A 17,883-nucleotide genomic window follows, 5' to 3' on the forward strand; every position below is an offset into this window, starting at 1 on the left:
TACTTTTAGCTTTCAACTTTGTTTCTTTTACTACTATAAGCTGCCTTGGATCCTTTAGGAGAAAGGCAGAATTTAATTAATTAATTAAATTATACATTTAATTAATTAATCACACCCTTCCTTCTCAGCGGACCGAAAGGCACTGGATCACACCGCGTGCGCAGGAATCCTCCTTTTCCAACGAGGTTTCCTCCAAGGCTAAACCGACAAAAAAGGGCCCGCCTGCGCAGGATGAGCTCTACCGGGCGAACCACGACCTGGCGCGGCGCCCTTTCCAAGTGCGCCGCTCTCCTTCTCCGGCAGGGGGCGGCAGGACGACACTCTGGGCTCCTTCCCGACTCTATCCCGGAAGGAACCCAGGGTGCTCGCCTGCGTTTCCGGCCGGGGCCTTTGGAACGACGGACCCAAGATGGCGGCGCCCAGGTCGGGCGAGCGTGTTCGGAGCCCCGCGGCGGAGCAGGCGGAGAGCGAGGCCACAGCCACGGTTGCCATGGCGGCGGGAGCAGCGGGGGGAGCCGCGAGGACGGTGCTGGTGCGAGGCCTGCCCCCCTCGGCCCGCGCCCCGGACCTCGAGCGCGAGTTCAGCCGGGCCGGGCCCGTGAGGCGGGCTGTGGCCGTCACCGAGCGAGGTGAGCCGGGCCGGAGGAAGAGAGACAGGCGGGCGGGCGGGGTGGGGGGACGAACGTTCCCTCTCTTCCCACGTTTTCCGGCCGGGGAGGGGGAGGAGGGCGGCGGCTGACTGGCTGGCTGGACTTCGGAGGGGGGCTCGTCTCAGAGAGGAGAGGAGGAGGAAGAGAAAGGCCCGGGGCAGGGGGGGAGTTGTCCCTAAAGTCTGGGCCTCGTTCCCCCCCCCCCGAGCCTCGGCCCTGGATCTCCGGGAAGGGGATGGTGCTTCCCCCATCAGCCCCGGGAGAGGTGGAGGGATCCCTGGGTTGACAGGGGACAGTTCCCCGGCCCCTTGGTTCCCAGGCCGATCGGGGGGGGGGGGTCTTTGGGGGACATGGCCTTTCACCCCCTCCGGCGCCTTTGCTGCTCTGGCCGGTCTTTCGGCTCCAGCTCTCTTCCCAGAGGGGGGAAACGTGGAGGCCTCCTCTTCCCTCAGGCAGAGCCCCATGCCCGCAGGTCTCTGGGCGTCTGTGATGGTGCTAAATGGAGCCCCCTTGCAGCCCCTGGGGTGGCTTTCACACAGCAGGTCGCCCCCGTGAATCTGGGTTAATGGCTGATAGCCTGCAGGGAGCAAATGCAGCAAGAGGAGTCCGGGCTTCTGCCCCTGTGGCGGTGGTTCTTCTACATGTTGATCTGTAAAGCCCAGCCTGATGTTTATGCTCACGTGTCTCCTTTAATCTTTGAGACTGGGGTGTGCGTGTGTTACATACAACGGAGGACTTCCCTTGCTGCTTGTTGACTTTCCCCATAGTTTCTGCCTCTTTATAGGCAAGATCATCATCTTTTGCTGTAATCTAGGGGAACTGCTTTTGCCCGGTTCTCAGTTTGCATTCAGTGCAGGAAAGACCAAGTCCTGCCCTTCCCCCTTTGCTGGTCCAATAACTGAGTAGGAGAATGGTCTGAGGGTTTCATCGCGATTTCTCTTAAGTGAGATCTTGAGCAAGATAAATGCATTTAGGGACCTGTATTTAAATTGATTGTTTATTCTCTGATGCAACTAATAAATTATAATCACTTGTTTTAAGCTTGTGGGAGAACATCCTTCTGTGACAAATTCATGCGTAGTTTTGCACAGTTCTTGGTTTTGTGCCTAAATGAGGGTTGTGGGTGTGTGAAAATGTTATTTATCCCTGAATTCTGTGCTTTACCCCGCTTTGTTTGTCATGTCTTTTCTCTGGCAAACCAGCTGATGCACACTCTAAAACTTAATATCTTTTGGATAGGTAGCGAGACCTGTCGTGGATTTGGGTTTGTCACATTCTCCTTGCCCGAGGATGCTCAGCGGGCCGTCCAGCAGGTCACCACCTTTGGGAACCACAAGATCAGCGTGACCCTTGCTAATCCAAAGCCAAGACAGAAAGGGAAGAAAGCAGCAGGTAAGGCAAGGCCTGGAACCTGGTTTGGTGGAATCTCTAAATGGTGCCATTGCTGAATTTGGAGCCTGGAAAATCCACTGGCTTGTCTTTGGCCCAAAGCCGTACTACATTTGGCCTACTATCAAAACCTTCTTGTTTCAGATGCTTCTGAGGACCTCCAGCAAGTACAGAAGCCTCCTCCAAAGAGAAAAGGCGCCTCAAAGAAAGCCCGGCTGATAATTCGTAATTTGAGTTTCAAGGTATGCCTCACAGACAGAGGAGCATCCCATCTTCTTATTGGTGAGGCAAAGGGAACGGATACAGGCTGAAGTTCAGTATTAAGGCAGAGTAGACCCATTGAAGCATTGAGAGTGCTGTCTTCTTGTTGTTGTGTACATGCAGTGGAATTGCAGGATGTAAACGTGAGGGTACTTCTTGAGATTCCATGTACTTCTTATCTTGTCACTGATGTACTGTTGTTTCTGTACCAGTTGTGAGACCTCAAAATGATCAAGTCTACAGAACATCATTTCAGGTTCCCTGTTGGAAAGCATAGGGAGGTCACACAGCAGGGCCACTTTCTTGGCTTTGTCTAAGGGCTCTTCAGAAGATGAGGTGGGCTTGGGGATATCATTTGCTCAATTTACTGCAATGGGTTCTGCTTTGGGTCTCCTTTCTCCTCTCCTCAGTGCACAGAAGATGATCTGAAGAGTGTGTTTTCCCCCTTTGGCACTGTGCTGGAAGTAACTCTCCCCAGGAAACCAGGTATGGCTGGGTAGGCAGTGAACGCAGGAATGGTCTGGTAGCTGTGCCCAATGGGGGAGCAGCACAGGGTTTACTCAATAACTTTCAGCTATGAACAAGTCATGGGTTTCCCTTTAGAGCAATAACTGTTGTAAGTTCTGGACGAGACCCCTGCTTTTGATTCCGTGATCAAGACCTGTTGCAAGACCAAGAGTGAGACGGGTCCTGATCTCGCAAAGGTCACATGGCTAGGTCACGTGGCTTCATCCCTTCCTTCTGATTTGCTCCACAGACCTTGAGAATAGGTCGGAGGTGGAAGTTGTGAAAAACTCACACTCTGGTTTCATGAAAAGAGCTCCTGTGTCACAGCATTGAGCTCCAAAGAGGAATTTTTGACTCCTGTACAACACGTCAGTCATAGACACAGCATCTGTGTGTGGTTCTCTCTTTCAGATGGAAAGATGCGAGGTTTTGCCTTTGTGCAGTTTAAGAATGTCCTGGAAGCAGGGAAGGCTCTGAAGGAGATGAACATGAAGGAGATCAAGGGTGAGGCCCGAGAGGTTTTTAAAGGGAGAGAACATATGATGCGATAGAGCACCCATTTTGGTGGTTTGGCATTAAAACCTTCCCTCTTGTGTTGGGGATGTTTAGAGAATGGCATGAGGGGGTGACTGATGACCGGCAAACCTCGACTAAGAAGTTCTGCTTCACACAAAGAGTTTGCTCTGTTTCCCAAACACGAATGCATTGCTTAGTTTCACCTGAACACTGGATTCAGTCACCAGAGGTTCTCAGCTTCGGGGTGTATTTGTTGTAAACTAAGCATCTGATTTCTGTACCTGCCCAGCTAAGCTTGAAAGCATGTAGCTTTTTTATAAAAATCCTCATACGACAGAGTGAGTGTTCAAGTAGAATGTCAGGTGTTCAGGCAGTGGGCTTACACGTCTGTAGGAACTTCTCTCCTATGTTTCTGCTTATGGATGCCCATGATTTACCTGCCACTAGGACTCATGCATACTAAGATCTGGTATTAAGCTGGTCTCAGAGTTGCCCTTCTCTTCTTTTGCAGAGCGTCCCGTGGCTGTGGACTGGGCTGTGGCCCGGGAGAAGTACCAGGCAATGCAGGCTGCAGCATCTCCTGCAGGTAAGTGCTGGGAGCTGGGAATCCTGCGGTCGGGGAATTTTTACTAAGACCTTGTAAGCCCAGAGTTGAATGCCTTCTGTCCTCTCCTTGCAGCGGAAGGAGGGCAAAGAAGCCTGATCCTGATTGCAGAGATAATTAAGAGGGCCCTCAGAGGCTTCTCTTTAACCCTCTCACTCTTGTATGGAAACCATACAAGAGTGAGAGGGCACGGTCATGCACTTGAGGTTCAGGGCCCCGGGCAGGCTCAGCCTCTGTGACCGAGTTGCAGGGCTTGGTCTTGGCTTCAGGAACTGGTTGACGGTGTCTCTGGGCCAACCAGAGACCCGTTTGCACAGCTGTTCCTGGAGTGGCTTTTCCACTGTCACTCCCAAAGGGCCAGATTCTCATGGAGGGGGCAGGAACAGGGTTATCTGAAGGAGGTGAGTTAGGCAGGGACATTCTCTCCTTACATTGTGATCTCCTCCAGGAATCCAGGAGAAGAAACTAAGTAAAGCGCAGCCGAAGGGCCAGATCAGTGATGGTGATGCTCATGATGAAGGTGACGATGATGATGAAGATGACAAAGAGGAAACACAGGGGCCTGCTCAGCAAAGAAAGCAGGGCAGGTAAGTGGCCCAGGGGACCTGGGTAAGGCACCCTTTGCTGTGATCAAGGAAGCCAGCTGGCTAGCCGAAGCTGGGCTACACTCTCTGCGGAGAAAGGCTTCTGGCTTCCTGTGGGACAAGAAGCAGCAGCAAGGCTGGGTTTCTCACTTGGACCACATCAGGAAGGCATCTGGCCCAGGGCCTCCAAGAGACAGTGGAAAAGCTTTAGAACTGGGTTATGGTTGCCTGCTGTTGATGAGAAGTGGAATAGGTGAGTGGAATAGCTCATGCCCTGGGAGACAGAAACGATATTTGAAAGGACTCTGATAGGCTGGAGCCCTGGGCAGAAAAACAACAGAATGAAATTGAACAGGGATCAGTGCAAAGTCCTGCTCCTCAGAAAAAGAAACCAATTGCACAGTTTCAAGATGGGGGATCCCTGGCTCAGCAAAACTACAAGCGAGAAGGATCTTGGAGTTGTTGTAGATCACACGCTAAATATGAGCCAACCGTGTGATGTGGCTACAAAAAAGGTTAATGTTATTTTAGGATGCATTAACAGAAGTACAGTCTCCAAATCCCCATAGGGTGCTTGTTCCCTCTCTATTCATCACTGGTTAGGCCTCACCTTGAGAATTGTGTCCAGTTCTGGACACCACACTTCAAAAAGGATGCTAACAAATTGGAACAAGTTCAGAGGGGGGCGACAAGGATGATCAGGGGGCTGGAAGCCAAGCCTTATGGGGAAAGGCTGAAAGAATTGGGCAGGTTTAGCCTAGAGAAAAAAAGACAGAGGGGTGATGATGATGATGACACTTTTCAAAGACTTGAAAGTCTGTTTTACAGAGGAGGGGCAAGATATATTGTCGATTATCCCAGAATGCAGGACATGCAACCATGGGCTCAAGTTACAGGAAGCCAGATTTGAGTTGGCTATAAGGAAAAACATCTTAACAGTTAGTGGAAGCGATGACCTGAAGAGGTGATGAGCGCTCCAACGCTGGGAGGCATTCAAGAAACATTTAGACCACCCTCTGCCCGATCTGCCTTGACTTGGATTCCTGCCTTGAGCAGGGGGTTGGACTCGATGGCCTTTAGAGGCCCCCTCCTAACTCTGTTATTCTATGATTCTCTTTCTCTGCTTCTCTGATCCCACCTGCAGGTCCTCTGAGGTGTTACCTGTGGATAGTGAGGAGGAGGAGGAGGAAGCAGGGAGCAAGACAGAGAGCTCTGGTGAGGGCGAGGAAGAGGAGGAGGAGCCTGGCAAGACCCGGAGTTCTGATGACAACGATGATGATGATGATGATGACGACGACGACGACGACGAAGGAGACAGCGAGGAGGGCTCTGAAGAGGAGCAAGAAGGTTGGTCTCACATTTCCTGGGTGGGGGGGGCAGCTGGGTGCTGCCAGTGGAGGAGGGAGGGGCCACATCTGTTTGAGAAGAGCAGAGGAGAAGCCCAGGCCAATGAGGCCAGAGCCCTCTTTATCTCGGCCTCCTGTTTCCGGCAGCGGCTGGCCGAGTTTCCCTTTTTGTCTGCCCTGCGGCTGCTTAGCTCTGGGAGTTAGAGACTCCGTCTCTGGACTTTGGAGGTCCTCCTCTTGAGGTTTCAGTGCCCACAGCCAGGGACGGACCCCTTGCTGGGCTGCTTTCTTAAAGCCATTCAGTGGGGGGCACCTCCCTCCCCAGGAGGTCTCCGTTACGTGACAGTCTGGAGGGCTTTGGGGGGTCATGGGGTGGGGGAGAGGGCTCTCCAAGTGGAACCTCTGTCTCAGGACAGACTCGGAGCCTCTCCCTGTAACTGGGCTTCAGGCGTGATCTTGCTCAGCCAGGAAGTGGCCTCCATTTCTCAGCGGGGGGGGGGGGGTGAGGGCTTTGGCAGTGGCCGCAGAGTGTGCCTCTGCTCAGCGGGTGGCGGTGGGGGCGGCCCTTCAGAGGAAGTCCTGATGGACGACCATGTCCCCACCCCCACGTCATTCCCATTTCAGAGGCTACAACCCCATTGAAGCCGAAGAAGGACCGAAAGAAGCTTCCTTCAGATGTCACGGAGGGCAGAACTGTCTTCATCAGGTAGGTCTCAGGCTCTGCATGCCGGCGGTTTAAGGGGAAGGGGGCCCAGCCAGTGGGGAGAGCAGGGCCCAGGGCGTGCCTTTTCCCTCTCTTGGGCTATGTTGCTCACAGGGGCAGTGGCGGCAGCAGGTGCTTCCAGTGGGCTGAGCTTTCCGCAGCGCCGTCAGTCGATGCCTCGGCCCCAGCCCCACGTCTGTATTCATTCCGACTGCTGGGGTGGAGCCCAGCGCTTGGCCGTCCTGTTGCTAAGGGGGCACCTTAGGCGCTCCTGGGCTGCAGCAGAAGAGCCCTCCCAGCTGCGGCTGGGCCTGCCTCAGGTCCCCCCTCCGGTCATCCGGGCACGTGGCCCTCGGGCTGGCCGGAGGCCTCCTTCCCACCTTCTCCTCCGCTTCTCCGCAGGAACTTGTCCTTCGATACCGAAGAGGAGGAGCTGGGAGCGCTGCTGGAGCCCTTTGGGGACCTCAAGTACATGCGGATTGTGCTGCACCCTGAGACGGAGCACTCCAAAGGTAGCAGGGCTAGTGGTGGTGGTGGGGTGCGAGTGTGTGTGTGTGTGCGTGCGTGTGCGTGTGCGTGTGCGCACGCCCTGAGCCACCAGAACCTGCGACATAACTTTGAGGAACCCAGGGGCTGAGCCAGAATCACGGGGATGCACATCTCAGGGTTGATCACGGAGGCAGTAACGCTTAGCTGCGGTCCTTCTGCCTCCCTGCCTTGGATTCAGTTTACCCGAGGTGGCAACTGCAGCCGGAAGCGCTGTGGCAGGCCAGTGATCGCTCTTGCAGCTTCGTCCCTTGGGCTGCCTTTTCCACACTCCTTGGCTTCGTGGCTTGCCAGAAGCAGACACGGTTCATGCAGCACGGGTTGTAACCGGGAGGCTTTGCCTTCCGAGACGCACGCACACACCCAGCCCCAGCCCCCCCCCCGATGCCTCCGTTCCACCGTTCTGCCTCTTCTTTCTCCCATCAGGCTGTGCCTTCGCCCAGTTCCTGACCCAGGAGGCAGCTCAGCGGTGTCTCCAGGCGGCTCAAGACGAGAGCCAGGTGAAGGAAGGCTGCTCTGGGGCCGGTGTGGGGAGGGCTGGCCCCTCCGGAAGCGAGGGTGCGGGACTTCCCAGGGCTCCCTCCCCTTCCTGGCCCTCACGGAGGCAGCCTTGCTCATGGTGCGCCTCTTCCTCGGCAGGGGGCAGGGCTGTTCCTGGGGGGCCGCCGCCTGCGGGTGGACCTGGCCGTCAGCCGAGAAGAAGCCCAGCGACTGCGGAGCCAGAAAGTGAAGAAACCCACCGGCACCCGGAACCTCTACCTGGCGCGGGAAGGCTGTGAGTGGCTTGGCCGAGGGCTGTAAGCGGCCCACAAACTGCCTCTGGGAAGGAAGGGGTGGAGACGAAGGGCGGGGTGTGGGTCAGCCACCCCCAGGGACTTGAGCCTTGCTGGATGGCCAGTGGAAACTGGAGGGACGGCATGGTGGGGGTCTGCGGGGGCCGAGGGACTGGTGAGAAGCCCTTGTTGCCAGGCTAGGTCTTCAGCTCAGCCCGCCTCTGCCTCTTCCTGTGACGGGCTGTCTAGGCAGACTCCCTCCACGAAGGGTCCTTGAGGGAGACTCGCTTTCCTGCTCTCCCTGCTTGCGGGTGGCGCCTCCAAGGGGCCGGTCCCTGTGGACTGCGGTGATGCCCACCATCTTATCCCTGTGGGGTCACCATGGTCACCCCCTCTGGGATCGCTGCCATGGCAACCACACACTCCGTTCCCCTCCCTGCAACAAAAAGCACTGACAAAAAAAGGAAGCAAGGCGATGCTGTAAGTCTCTGGCTTAGCAAAGGTAGACCTTGCTTTTGCCTTCTCCATCTTCCAGAGAATTTCAAGACAAGAATTGTACCGGGACAGGCGGGGGATTGGAGGTGGTGGGGCCTGCTCAGTTCTGGCCCAGGCCCCGTCTAGCCCACCCTGTGCAGGTCTTAGGTTTGCCAAGCAGATGGGAAGGGTAAAGATTTTCATTTACCCAAGCCAGGCCTTCAAAATGCGTGTTGGTCATCTGTCAGCGATACTTCTTTGTCCTGCCTGGTGGCTTGTATGGGTAATTCCTCTTTTTATTCCAGTTCCTAACACCAAGGCAGCTCTGAGGGCCCCACAGGCAGAGCGCTGGCTTCTCCTCGAGAACCAGATCTCCTTTCTGCTCCGAGTCCTTTAGGTTTTCCATGTACTTCAGCCGTTTTGTTTTTAATATGCAGTGATCCGAGCTGGCACCAAAGCTGCCGAGGGGGTGAGCGAGACCGACCTGGCCAAGAGGGCACGGGTGAGTTTGCAGCCGTTCCGGGAGCCTGCCTTGCCTGACTCTCCCTGGGGCCGCCTCACCCCTTACACACACACACACACACACACAAGGTCCTGGACCTGCCATGGAGGTGTTCTCTCTCCACCTCTGTCTCTTCATGATATTCTTGCCCTTCTGCTCAGGGCTGGTTCCAAATTCAGCTCTTCTTCAGGACGTCAGGAGAACGGTGTTGGAACAGACCGAGGGGGCTTCTCTGGCCCAGCCTTCTCTCCCCAGAGCGGCTTACCAAATGCCCCAGGAAGGCTGCCTGTGGGGTGGGGGTGCCGTGGTCTCCTCCTCCCCCTTATCCTTCCCAGCTGTTCAAATGGGGTGGGGTGCAGAGCCTATTCGGCCTCAGGCGTCGGAGGGAGCGTACCAGCATCAGGACAGGCAGCTGAGGGCCACGGCGTTGGGCTTCCTCTTGTGGAAGCTGTGGGATCGGGTGCAAAATCCAGAGCCATTTAAGGGAGAGCTAAAATGCCGTTTGCAAGCCAGGCACTGAGTCGCGTAAGGTCCTTTCTCAGACTGGGCACTGGAGGGCTTTTAGGTCAGGGTGGTGTGAACAAACCGAAAGCTCCAGAAAGACCTTTGGCTAGAAGCTTCATTTAGTCAGCCCGACCTTCTCTGGTGGAGGCTGCAAAGCTAAAGGACCTCTTTGAGGGCTGTTGGTACAGCATGAGGCTTCCCTTTCCCTGTGGACCAGAAGGCCCCGGTCACTCAGTCACAGCTCTGTTGCTGCCGTTAGTCAGGCTGTGTGCTCAGGGTTGGTGCAAAGGGGGCAAAGCCATGCGAATGCCATGGGTTCCTGGAACAAAATCTGGCCCCTAGGCATGGCGGGGTTTTGGCCAGTTCAGGGGCCAGCGTTTAGATCTTGCTGAGTCGTTTTCTTCTTAAGTGGCCCCTCTTTTGGAGAAGAAAGGAGGGCTGTGGTCTTACCTAGCTGGAGGGCGTGGGCATTGGCTGTCACAGTGGCGTCAGGTCAGGATGAGCCCCGCTTGGTGGCCTGGGGCGGTGGTGGCAGCAGGAGCCGTAGGGGTGTTGGTGGCTTGGCTTAAAAGCATCTCCCCATCTCTCTTCCCGGGGGTGGGGGTTGGGATGGGGATGAGAACAGGGTGGTGCCCAAGCGCATGTGTTTGAGCAGGTCCTCCGTTTGTCCATAGCTAAGGCAGAGGGAGGGAGGAAGAGGCTGGAGCGTCGCCTTGGGCAGAGGGGGGTGGTTTGCGGGGGAGGAAGTAGGCGAAGGGAGAGCCATGCCTGTAAGAAGGGCCTGGGAAGTGACTCAGAAGAAAGCGCTTGCCACACAAGTGGGCCTATGACGGAAACTGCACTCCACCAGCGGGGCATCGGGGGGGGGGGAGCATGCTGAAGAGTCCCCCCCAAATGTGTTTATTTCCTCCCGTCCTTCCCTGTCTGCTCTGGCGCATGACGCCCCTTCCTGTCTTCCTCCAGTTTGAGGAGCTCAAGAGGCAGAAGCTAAAGGACCAGAACATTTTCGTGTCGCGCACGAGGCTCTGCGTCCACAACCTGCCCAAGAGCGTGGACGATGCGAGGCTCCGCAAGGTGATGCTGCAGGCCGCGGAAGGCACGCCTGGCGCGCGGCTCAAGGAGGTGAGTCTCGGAGTAGCCAAGAAGGTTCCCTCGGTCGCTTTCCACAAGACAGGGCGAGAGGGTGCCCGGGTTAAGGCGGTGCCAGGCGTCCCTTGGCCCTTCTCCTTGGCTAGGGCAGGCAGGCAAGCAGGCGGGCGGGCTGGTGAAGATCCGCCAGTGCCACCTGGTGGCTGCAGCCGGGGCAGCAGGTGAGGAAGCAGAGCCCATTTTTCATTCCAGGGGGTTAAACCCCTGCCCCCTACCTGCCCTCTTTCAGAGAGGATCCAAGCATGGCTGCTGTGTCCACTCGGAGGGGCCCCATGCCCCCAGGGAGGAGCCCAGGTGGTGGCGGGGACCCTTCCGGAAGGACGTTCTAGAGTAAAAGAAACGAGTGGTGCGCCAGAGTGTTCCATCGCTGTCCCTGGGGCTTTCCTTCTCTCCTCCTCCCACCACCCAAGACTGTCCAGATGTTGCTGGGTTTTTTCCTCTGTCGTCCTAAAAACCTAGAAGCGTGGCTGCATTCAAAGGGACAGCCAGAATTTGGTGATTCTGTGGTTGTCACAGTGCCAGAAAGTTGTCCAGAAAGGGGCGGATCCTTTGCTGAGGTTCCCCCTCCACGGTTTCCTCTGCTCGGGGCGTCCTGCTTGTGCCAACCCTGAGGAGCAGACGAGTGAAAGAAGGGTAGCAAAGGAGTGTGGCATTAGGGCCCTCCCTGCCACTCCCATGCCCGGCACGTCCCTGCGGGGGGGGGGGGGGCAGCCCCAGTTCCTTCCATCCCTGGACAGCTTCCAAGGTCTCTTGGGCTGTGCAGAGAGAGGATCTCTGTTGACATCTGGGTTGCCCAGGGAGGGGTGCGTGAACCTCTAGAGCCGCCTTTTCTCACTTCCCCTCCTTGGAACTCGGCTGGGGCACAGAATTTGCATTGGCAAAAAAACCCCCACAAAAACCACCCCTGCCTCCTTTCCCTCTTATTTTGAAGAGAAAGCAAAGGGAGAGGCTGGCGTTTTCTGCTCTCGTGGCAAAATGGACGTGGGGAGGCCTCGCGTATCATGTCAGTTACGTGTTAGCCACCTTCCACCCCCATCCCGGGAGATAGGAGTAGTGCTTGGGGTCCAGACGTCATGAAACGGGCATCCCCCGCCTCGGGAGGAGCCCGTGAGAGCGCCTGGGGGTGTGACGGCTTCCTTCTCTTCTCTCCGCAGTGCCGGGTGATGCGCGACCTGAAGGGGCGGGGCCAGTCTCTGGGCTACGCCTTTGTGGAGTTTCAGGAGCACGAGCAGGCGCTGGCTGCCCTGCGCCACCTGAACAACAACCCCCAGATCTTTGGTGATCAAAAGGTGGGGGCCCCTTCCAGGCAGGGCAGGGGTGGGTCCCTGAGGGAGGCGGCCCAGGCAGGAGCCGTGCAGCAGCTGGCGGTCTCTCTGGCAGGGAGAACCTCCGTCCAGCGGCCTTCCCGTTCCAAGAGTTTCCAGGTTCAGCCGTTGTGGCCTTTCTGGACAAAACCAAGGTGTGGGGAGCAGGTGCTGACAGGGGCCCCGTTTTTGTTCACCTGGGTGGGAGATGGGGGTCAGGAGGCCACCGGGCAGAGGTGTCGAAATCCTTCCGGGGCCCTTTCCTGCATCCGTTCCCAGCCCAGTGACTTCTCCAGTCCTCGTCCTGCCAGAGGTGTTGCAGGGGTTCGAAAGCGGGGTCCCCAGTCATGTTTGCAGGCCAAGGCTCTGGCTGTGCTCCCTTTGGACTGGAAAGGAGCCCGGGGCCAGTGGCTTCAAGGCCGAGTGCTCTCCCGCTCACGGCTGTGCTTTCTCTCTGCAGAGGCCGATTGTGGAGTTCTCCCTGGAGGATCAGCGGAAGCTGAAGTTGAAGGAGCAGCGGGCTCAGCGCAGCCGGGTAGGGGGGGCGGGGCGGGGTGGGGGTGGGAGGGACCCTCTTCCCCTCCTTGCCGAGCTGGGGACTGGGGATTAGCCTGTGCTGGGAGGGGGGGATGGGGGGGAGAGGTGGTTCCCCTCCATCCCAGCTCCAGGGAGGGATTTTTCAGGTCTCTCAGCAAGTGCTCCAGGCACCCTCCTTCCTGGGACTCCCCAAGACCTTGCAGCCTTCCCTGGTGGGCAGGGCCCCCTTTTCGAGGATAAGTGTTTGGTGCTTTTTGACTCCCGGGTCCTCAGCTGGAAAGGCAGCTAAAGTGCTTGACTGCTTCTTGCTTGCATTCTCTGGGTTCTCCATCTTCGTAATAATTTAGTCACGCAGGAGGAAAACAGGTTACCGAAAAGCCTCACCTTGCATTTAAATTTGGAAGAGCAAAGGTTCTCTCCTTTATGGCTTGAAAACAGAGCCGTCTTCCCAGCCACCAGCCAGCCTGAGCCCCTGCTGTTCGGAAGCTCCCTGCCAGCCGGGGAGCGGAGTTGAGATCGTATGTGCCTCTGTTTCTGCTGGGTGGTCCTTTGAGCACCTGGCCTGTGAGCCAGAAGGCCTGCTGCAGAGAGAGCGGGAGAGCCTGCCCACCTTTCCTGCAGGCTGCAAAACCTCCATCAGGGTTTGCAGCCTCGGTCCAAAAGCACGGAACTGTCCCAGAGCTCCCTTGTGATTATTCAGCCCGGCCTCCGTGTGACGCTGGCAGGAGGACCGGGTGTGTTTGCAGAGGGCCAACCTTCGGTCTCTTTCATGCAGCAAAAGCTGAGTCAGAAGCAAGGAGTTGAAAAGCCAGCGCCGTCCGCCAGCACACGGAGTGGCCTTGGGAGCTTGGCAGAGGGGGCCAAGGGGTGGAAGAAACCCCCCGAGAAGAAAGAGGCCAAGGGTCCTCCCCAGGGACCCAAGGAGCCCCCAAACCCTGCAGAGCAGAAGAACACTGCAAAGAAGAGGACCAGGGACGCCTCTGCAGCCGAGCCTCCGCTTCGAGGCCCCCAGGCCACCGGAGGGGCTGCTCCCTGGTCCGGGTTCCAGACGCGCGCAGAGGTGGAGCAGGTGGAGCTGCCTGATGGCAAGAAGCGCCGCAAGGTCCTGGCTCTGCCTTCCCACTGGGGACCCAAAATCAGGTAGTGGCTCTTCCGGCTTTTGCTGGGCTCTGGCTGGCGGGTGTCTGAGCTTAGGGGTTTTGGGGGTGGTGGTGGAGGTAGGAAGAACGCAAAGAGGCCACGGCTCCTCTTGCTGTGCGCGACAGCTCCCTTCTCCACACCTCTGTTCCTGTCCCCCTCAGTTTGAACTTCCCTGACGTGTTGGCTACACCGGCCTCTCATATACAACGGGCTGCTTCCCTCCTGGCTCCTGGTGCTGGGGGTGGGCGTGGAGGGGAAGCACCGGCCTCGTTGATGGGCCCCACCTCCCTCCTCCGGCGGCTGCTTTGATGGGTCCCGTCTTCCCCATTTCTTCATACAGGAACAGCTACAAGTGTCCTGCGGTGGGAACCCCTCCTGGCTCCCACAGGGGATGCAATACCTGTGGGAGGGGGAAATGGCAGGCGAGGAGGGGGTGGGCTCCAGAGCCCGACTTGTGACTGTGCGCGCTGTTTGTCCTGGCAGGAAGCGAGATCAGGGCAAAGTGAAGGCGCCCCCTGCCAAGAAGCTGGCGCCCTCAAGCAAGCGGCAGATGAAGAAGGAAGCCCGCACAGACCCTAAGCAGGTGAGTTGGTCAGAGGAGCTCCTGGGGCCTCGGGGGGTGGGGGGTGGGTGGGAGGTAGCCACGCCGTCCCACGGGTGGCTCACGTGCTTTGTCAGTTCAGAAGTTCAGTAACTTCTGAACGTGGAGTGACATTATTCTTGATTGCAAACTTATCTTTACTCAGCACCAATACAATGAGAAGGGAGAGCATTCTAGCCATGCAATCCACATCATAATTTCTGGTCATGCATGGAGGGTGACTTTCAGAATAGGAAAGTCTATTTCCCTTTCGCAGCCAGCCCCCCCCCCCAAGCCTGGAACACGGGCCTGCTCCATCTTGAGCGTTTCAGTCATCCTGGCTGCCCAGTGGGGCTTTTTTGACGTGCTGATGCCCTTCTGCAGGGACCCACAAAGAAGAAGCGGCGGGCAGGACACAACCAGACCGAAGTCCGTTTCGAGCAGCTGGTGGAGCAGTACAAGCGCAGGATCCTGGGTGGCAGCCAAAGCGCTCGGCCTGCCAGGCGGAGCAAGTGGTTCGAGAGCTGAGCTGTGCTTTGGGGGGGGGGGCGGTTTAGTAGTGAGCCCAGGAATGGCCAGGCCGCCCTCCTCCTCCCCCTCCTCAGCCCCTGACTTTGAAAGACCGAGAGGAGCCTGTGATGTGGCAGCTGGACTCTTCTGGAGGAGCAGCCTCCTTCCCGCGGGGAAGGTCTGTGGAGGTGAGGGCCCCCCAAAGACCTCAGGGCTGTGCTCTCGAAGGTGTTTTTTTTTTTGTGGAGGGCCGAGGGCGAGCGAAGGGCCTGTGCCAGCTGGCAAGAGCAGACGGGTCTCCTCTCGAGTCTAGGATGTCTGCTGAGCAGGCAATATTTGCCCCGATGCTGGATTGGGACCTTGAGGCTGTGCTGCTGGGGGTGGGGGCAAGGGAGCGGCAGGGTCCTTGCTGGACTGTGGGGCCCCCACCCTTCTGCTTCAGCGGCTGGATGGCCTCTTGGCAGGGGGCAAGCCGGAGGAGCCCCTCATACACACACCCCACATTTTTTTTGCACTTCCTTCCCTTCCTCAGCAGCTCTGAAAGGTTCCCCTGTGTCTTGTTGGGGGGGAGGGAAGATACAGGGAGGGACTGTTGGTATGGAAGGCACGAAGACATGGGTCCTGTGACCTTTGGCTTTCTCACAGCGCACCCCCCCAAACCCCCCACACACACACGGGAGCCGTACCTTTGGCAGAAGACGAGGTTGGAAATGGCCAGAGGAGGCTTCTAAATACTTGCTTCCTTGTCTTACCGAAAACGTTTGTAATAAAAGACTTTGTCAGAGTTCTATTTTAGAGCCAGGGTCTTGGAGAGAGTGTTTTCTTTCTTTTCTGCACTCAAAGCAGACACCAGCAGAAGCTCCGCCCTGTGAGATGGGGAGAGGCCGCCGTTGACTTCCCCATCCCTTCCTCCCAGGGGCTCCTCTCTCATTTGAACTCTAGTTTGTTCAAACAAGCCCGGAGCAAGTGGACCTGATCCAAGTGTTAGCTCTTAAAGCTGGCAGGAGAGACTTCACATCTTCTTCTCTGGCACACATAGCAAAGCATGTAAAATGCGTCCAGGCCAGCTCTTTTCCTATAAGAAGAGTGGAAGGCCTTGCCTTTTCCACTTCATTTAGGTGGCTGCTCCTAACCGACCCCTAGGATTCTCAGTTCCCTCTCGCCAGAGAAGAAAAATGAAAAACAGTCCCTGTTGCAGGAGAACCATTCTGTTGCTGATCTTTTCTTCCTGGAGAAGCAGAGGCGTGTCCAAGGATGAGTGGCTAAGCTGCCCAGATGTTGCTCATGCGGAGCAGGGCTTATCCGGCAGAGGACTTCTTCTGCTTTCCTTCTCTCCTGAGAAACCGTTAGGAGAGGAGCTACCCCACCGTCATTGCACAGAGAGCCGTTAGCATCGGTCCTGAAAGAACCAACGTATTCAGGCTCCTGGATTCTCTTTTTATCTCCCCCGAGTCCCATGGGCAGAAGAGGGGCTGAAGCAGCCCCTCTTAACCTTTTCTTCTCCACAGACCCTGTGGAGTTTCCCCTGAAGGGTCTCACCAACGGGATATTTCTTGCTATAATGGCAACACTTTTTAAATATGACTGGAAGAAGCTTCATTTTGCTCTGAACAGGATGCGCCCTCATCAACAGCATCAGTTCTTTTATGCTTCAGATTCAGCCAGCGATCTCTTCTGAGGCTCAGCCAAAATGTATTGTTATGAAATTCACTACGATAATATTGTAAAGTCACTTTACCTGACAATAACCAAATGGTTTGATTAGCAGAAATCGAAGAAGAAACATAATCATGAAGTTTGTCTGAACACTCACACCAACACTGACTGACTCCGACTCTCTCTTCCCACATCTTCTGACTGTGTGCAGTAGCAAGAAATGTCACGTCTCAGCCACTCGGCGTCATTCCCTGGCAGGTTCTCACGATGTGCAGAAAAGTTGCTGTAAGTTAGCAGAGTTTTGTTTCCGTCCAGGCAGTCCACTTGAATGACACAGACAAAGACAAGCTTCTTCCAACACCAAGTGTATTTACAATATATACAGAAGTTTAGCAGTACAAACCGGCAGCATGACGCTCATTAGAAGAGATCCGTACACCTTCTCCACAGCTCCCCACAGTTATACACATGCACATTTACATACAGCCAATTAGTCTGGCTATTGCGTCATCCCAGACTGCATGGTTCAGCATTTTGCACACCTGTCAAGTATGGCTGCTGATTACCATAAGCCTTGTTCTGCTTCAGTGTGGAAATTATCCGTGACAAGAAATATCAAACAGTTATTTTCATAGCCAATTTTTACTTTTGTCTGTTTTTAATGGAGACGGTAGGTTAGAAAATCCAAAATTTCCAAACATCATAACATTTCTTCAAGCCTTCATGCACATCCCTGTGAGGACATTGTGGATCCCAGAAGTCTGTGGGCCACCGGTTTAAAACCTGGGATCTAACGCAGACACTTCACCAAGTTGCCCGTACTTTCCTGGCACAGCTTCACCTGGAGGTATGACTGTCCCTGTGGCTGTGATTCTTTTGGCAGCCTGGCCGAGATATATTTGGCAGGGCCCAGACAGGTGCCTCTGTCGGATACCTGCAGAGTGGCTCAAGAGAAGGCTCTCTTTGTCCTCTGCTTTGGTCACCTGGCATCAGCGGAAGCTTACTTTGGACTCTGGGTATGAATAGCAAATAGTTAATAAAGTACGGGCACCTGCCTTTAGTTCTCACATCACCTTCCACTCCAGCCAGCTGTGTGGCTTAAAACTTTGCCGAATCCTCCTCCTCTGTGGGGAGAAAAGAACCCTGGAATTGACCCTAAGGTCTTCCTTTGGTGAAGGGGTTAAAGGGCACCCTCTCCCCCTCCCTGTTAAAGTCCGGTGAGGTGAGGCCTCTTAAGGGCCAGGAACCCTCCGTCGCACCTTGTCCGCCCCTGCTCCGCCACGGGCGTATCTGGCCACAAGTGCCCAAGACTTTTTTTTAAACTCGTGTTTGCCTTCTTTAAAAGTGACGCTGGCTTGGCAAGGAGGCTGGCACTCCCCTGTTCCCTCTCGGGCAAGAGAGGCCTCGGCGCCCACAGGACCAGTCGGTCGTGGGAACTGACCCGTGGGAGGAAGGGCGTTTTTCCACCCTGTCCACAAAGAATTCTGGTAGATTCCAGCACTCATTTCGATCAGGTGAGAAATGGTCTCCCCAAGTGAAACTCTTTGAGAAGGGTTTTGACCCTTTTCAAGAAATAGGAAGGCTGCTGCTATCAAGAAGTGTCTTTTACTGCACCTCTTTCTACCGACCTGGGTCCCCAAGTGCAGGG

At 56.0% G+C, this 17,883-nt stretch overlaps 1 protein-coding gene across 1 annotated transcript; it reads left to right on the forward strand.

The window, feature by feature from the left end:
* Positions 1-284: 284 nt before the first annotated feature.
* Positions 285-14,745, forward strand: RBM28 (RNA binding motif protein 28). Its single transcript, XM_073002345.2, has 19 exons — positions 285-629; positions 1,890-2,042; positions 2,184-2,281; positions 2,711-2,786; positions 3,219-3,311; positions 3,835-3,909; positions 4,376-4,514; positions 5,656-5,858; positions 6,482-6,563; positions 6,963-7,072; positions 7,533-7,606; positions 7,746-7,881; positions 8,791-8,855; positions 10,323-10,481; positions 11,663-11,797; positions 12,273-12,347; positions 13,125-13,489; positions 13,973-14,072; positions 14,454-14,745. The coding sequence occupies exons 1-19, from the start codon at positions 410-412 to the stop codon at positions 14,595-14,597; spliced, it is 2,502 nt and encodes an 833-aa protein (XP_072858446.2). The 5' UTR covers positions 285-409; the 3' UTR covers positions 14,598-14,745.
* Positions 14,746-17,883: the final 3,138 nt, after the last annotated feature.

This window comes from Pogona vitticeps, chromosome 5, assembly GCF_051106095.1.
Source record: "Pogona vitticeps strain Pit_001003342236 chromosome 5, PviZW2.1, whole genome shotgun sequence".
NCBI classification, from domain to species: Eukaryota; Metazoa; Chordata; class Lepidosauria; order Squamata; family Agamidae; genus Pogona; species Pogona vitticeps.

Excerpts from the sequence above, each read along its gene's own strand:
- RBM28 (XM_073002345.2), top strand. The coding sequence starts at position 410 with ATGGCGGCGCCCAGGTCGGGCGAGCGTGTTCGGAGCCCCGCGGCGGAG. Across the intron at positions 630-1,889 it reads TGTGGCCGTCACCGAGCGAG|GTAGCGAGACCTGTCGTGGA; the intron begins GTGAGCCGGGCC and ends TCTTTTGGATAG. Across the intron at positions 5,859-6,481 it reads CTCTGAAGAGGAGCAAGAAG|AGGCTACAACCCCATTGAAG; the intron begins GTTGGTCTCACA and ends TTCCCATTTCAG.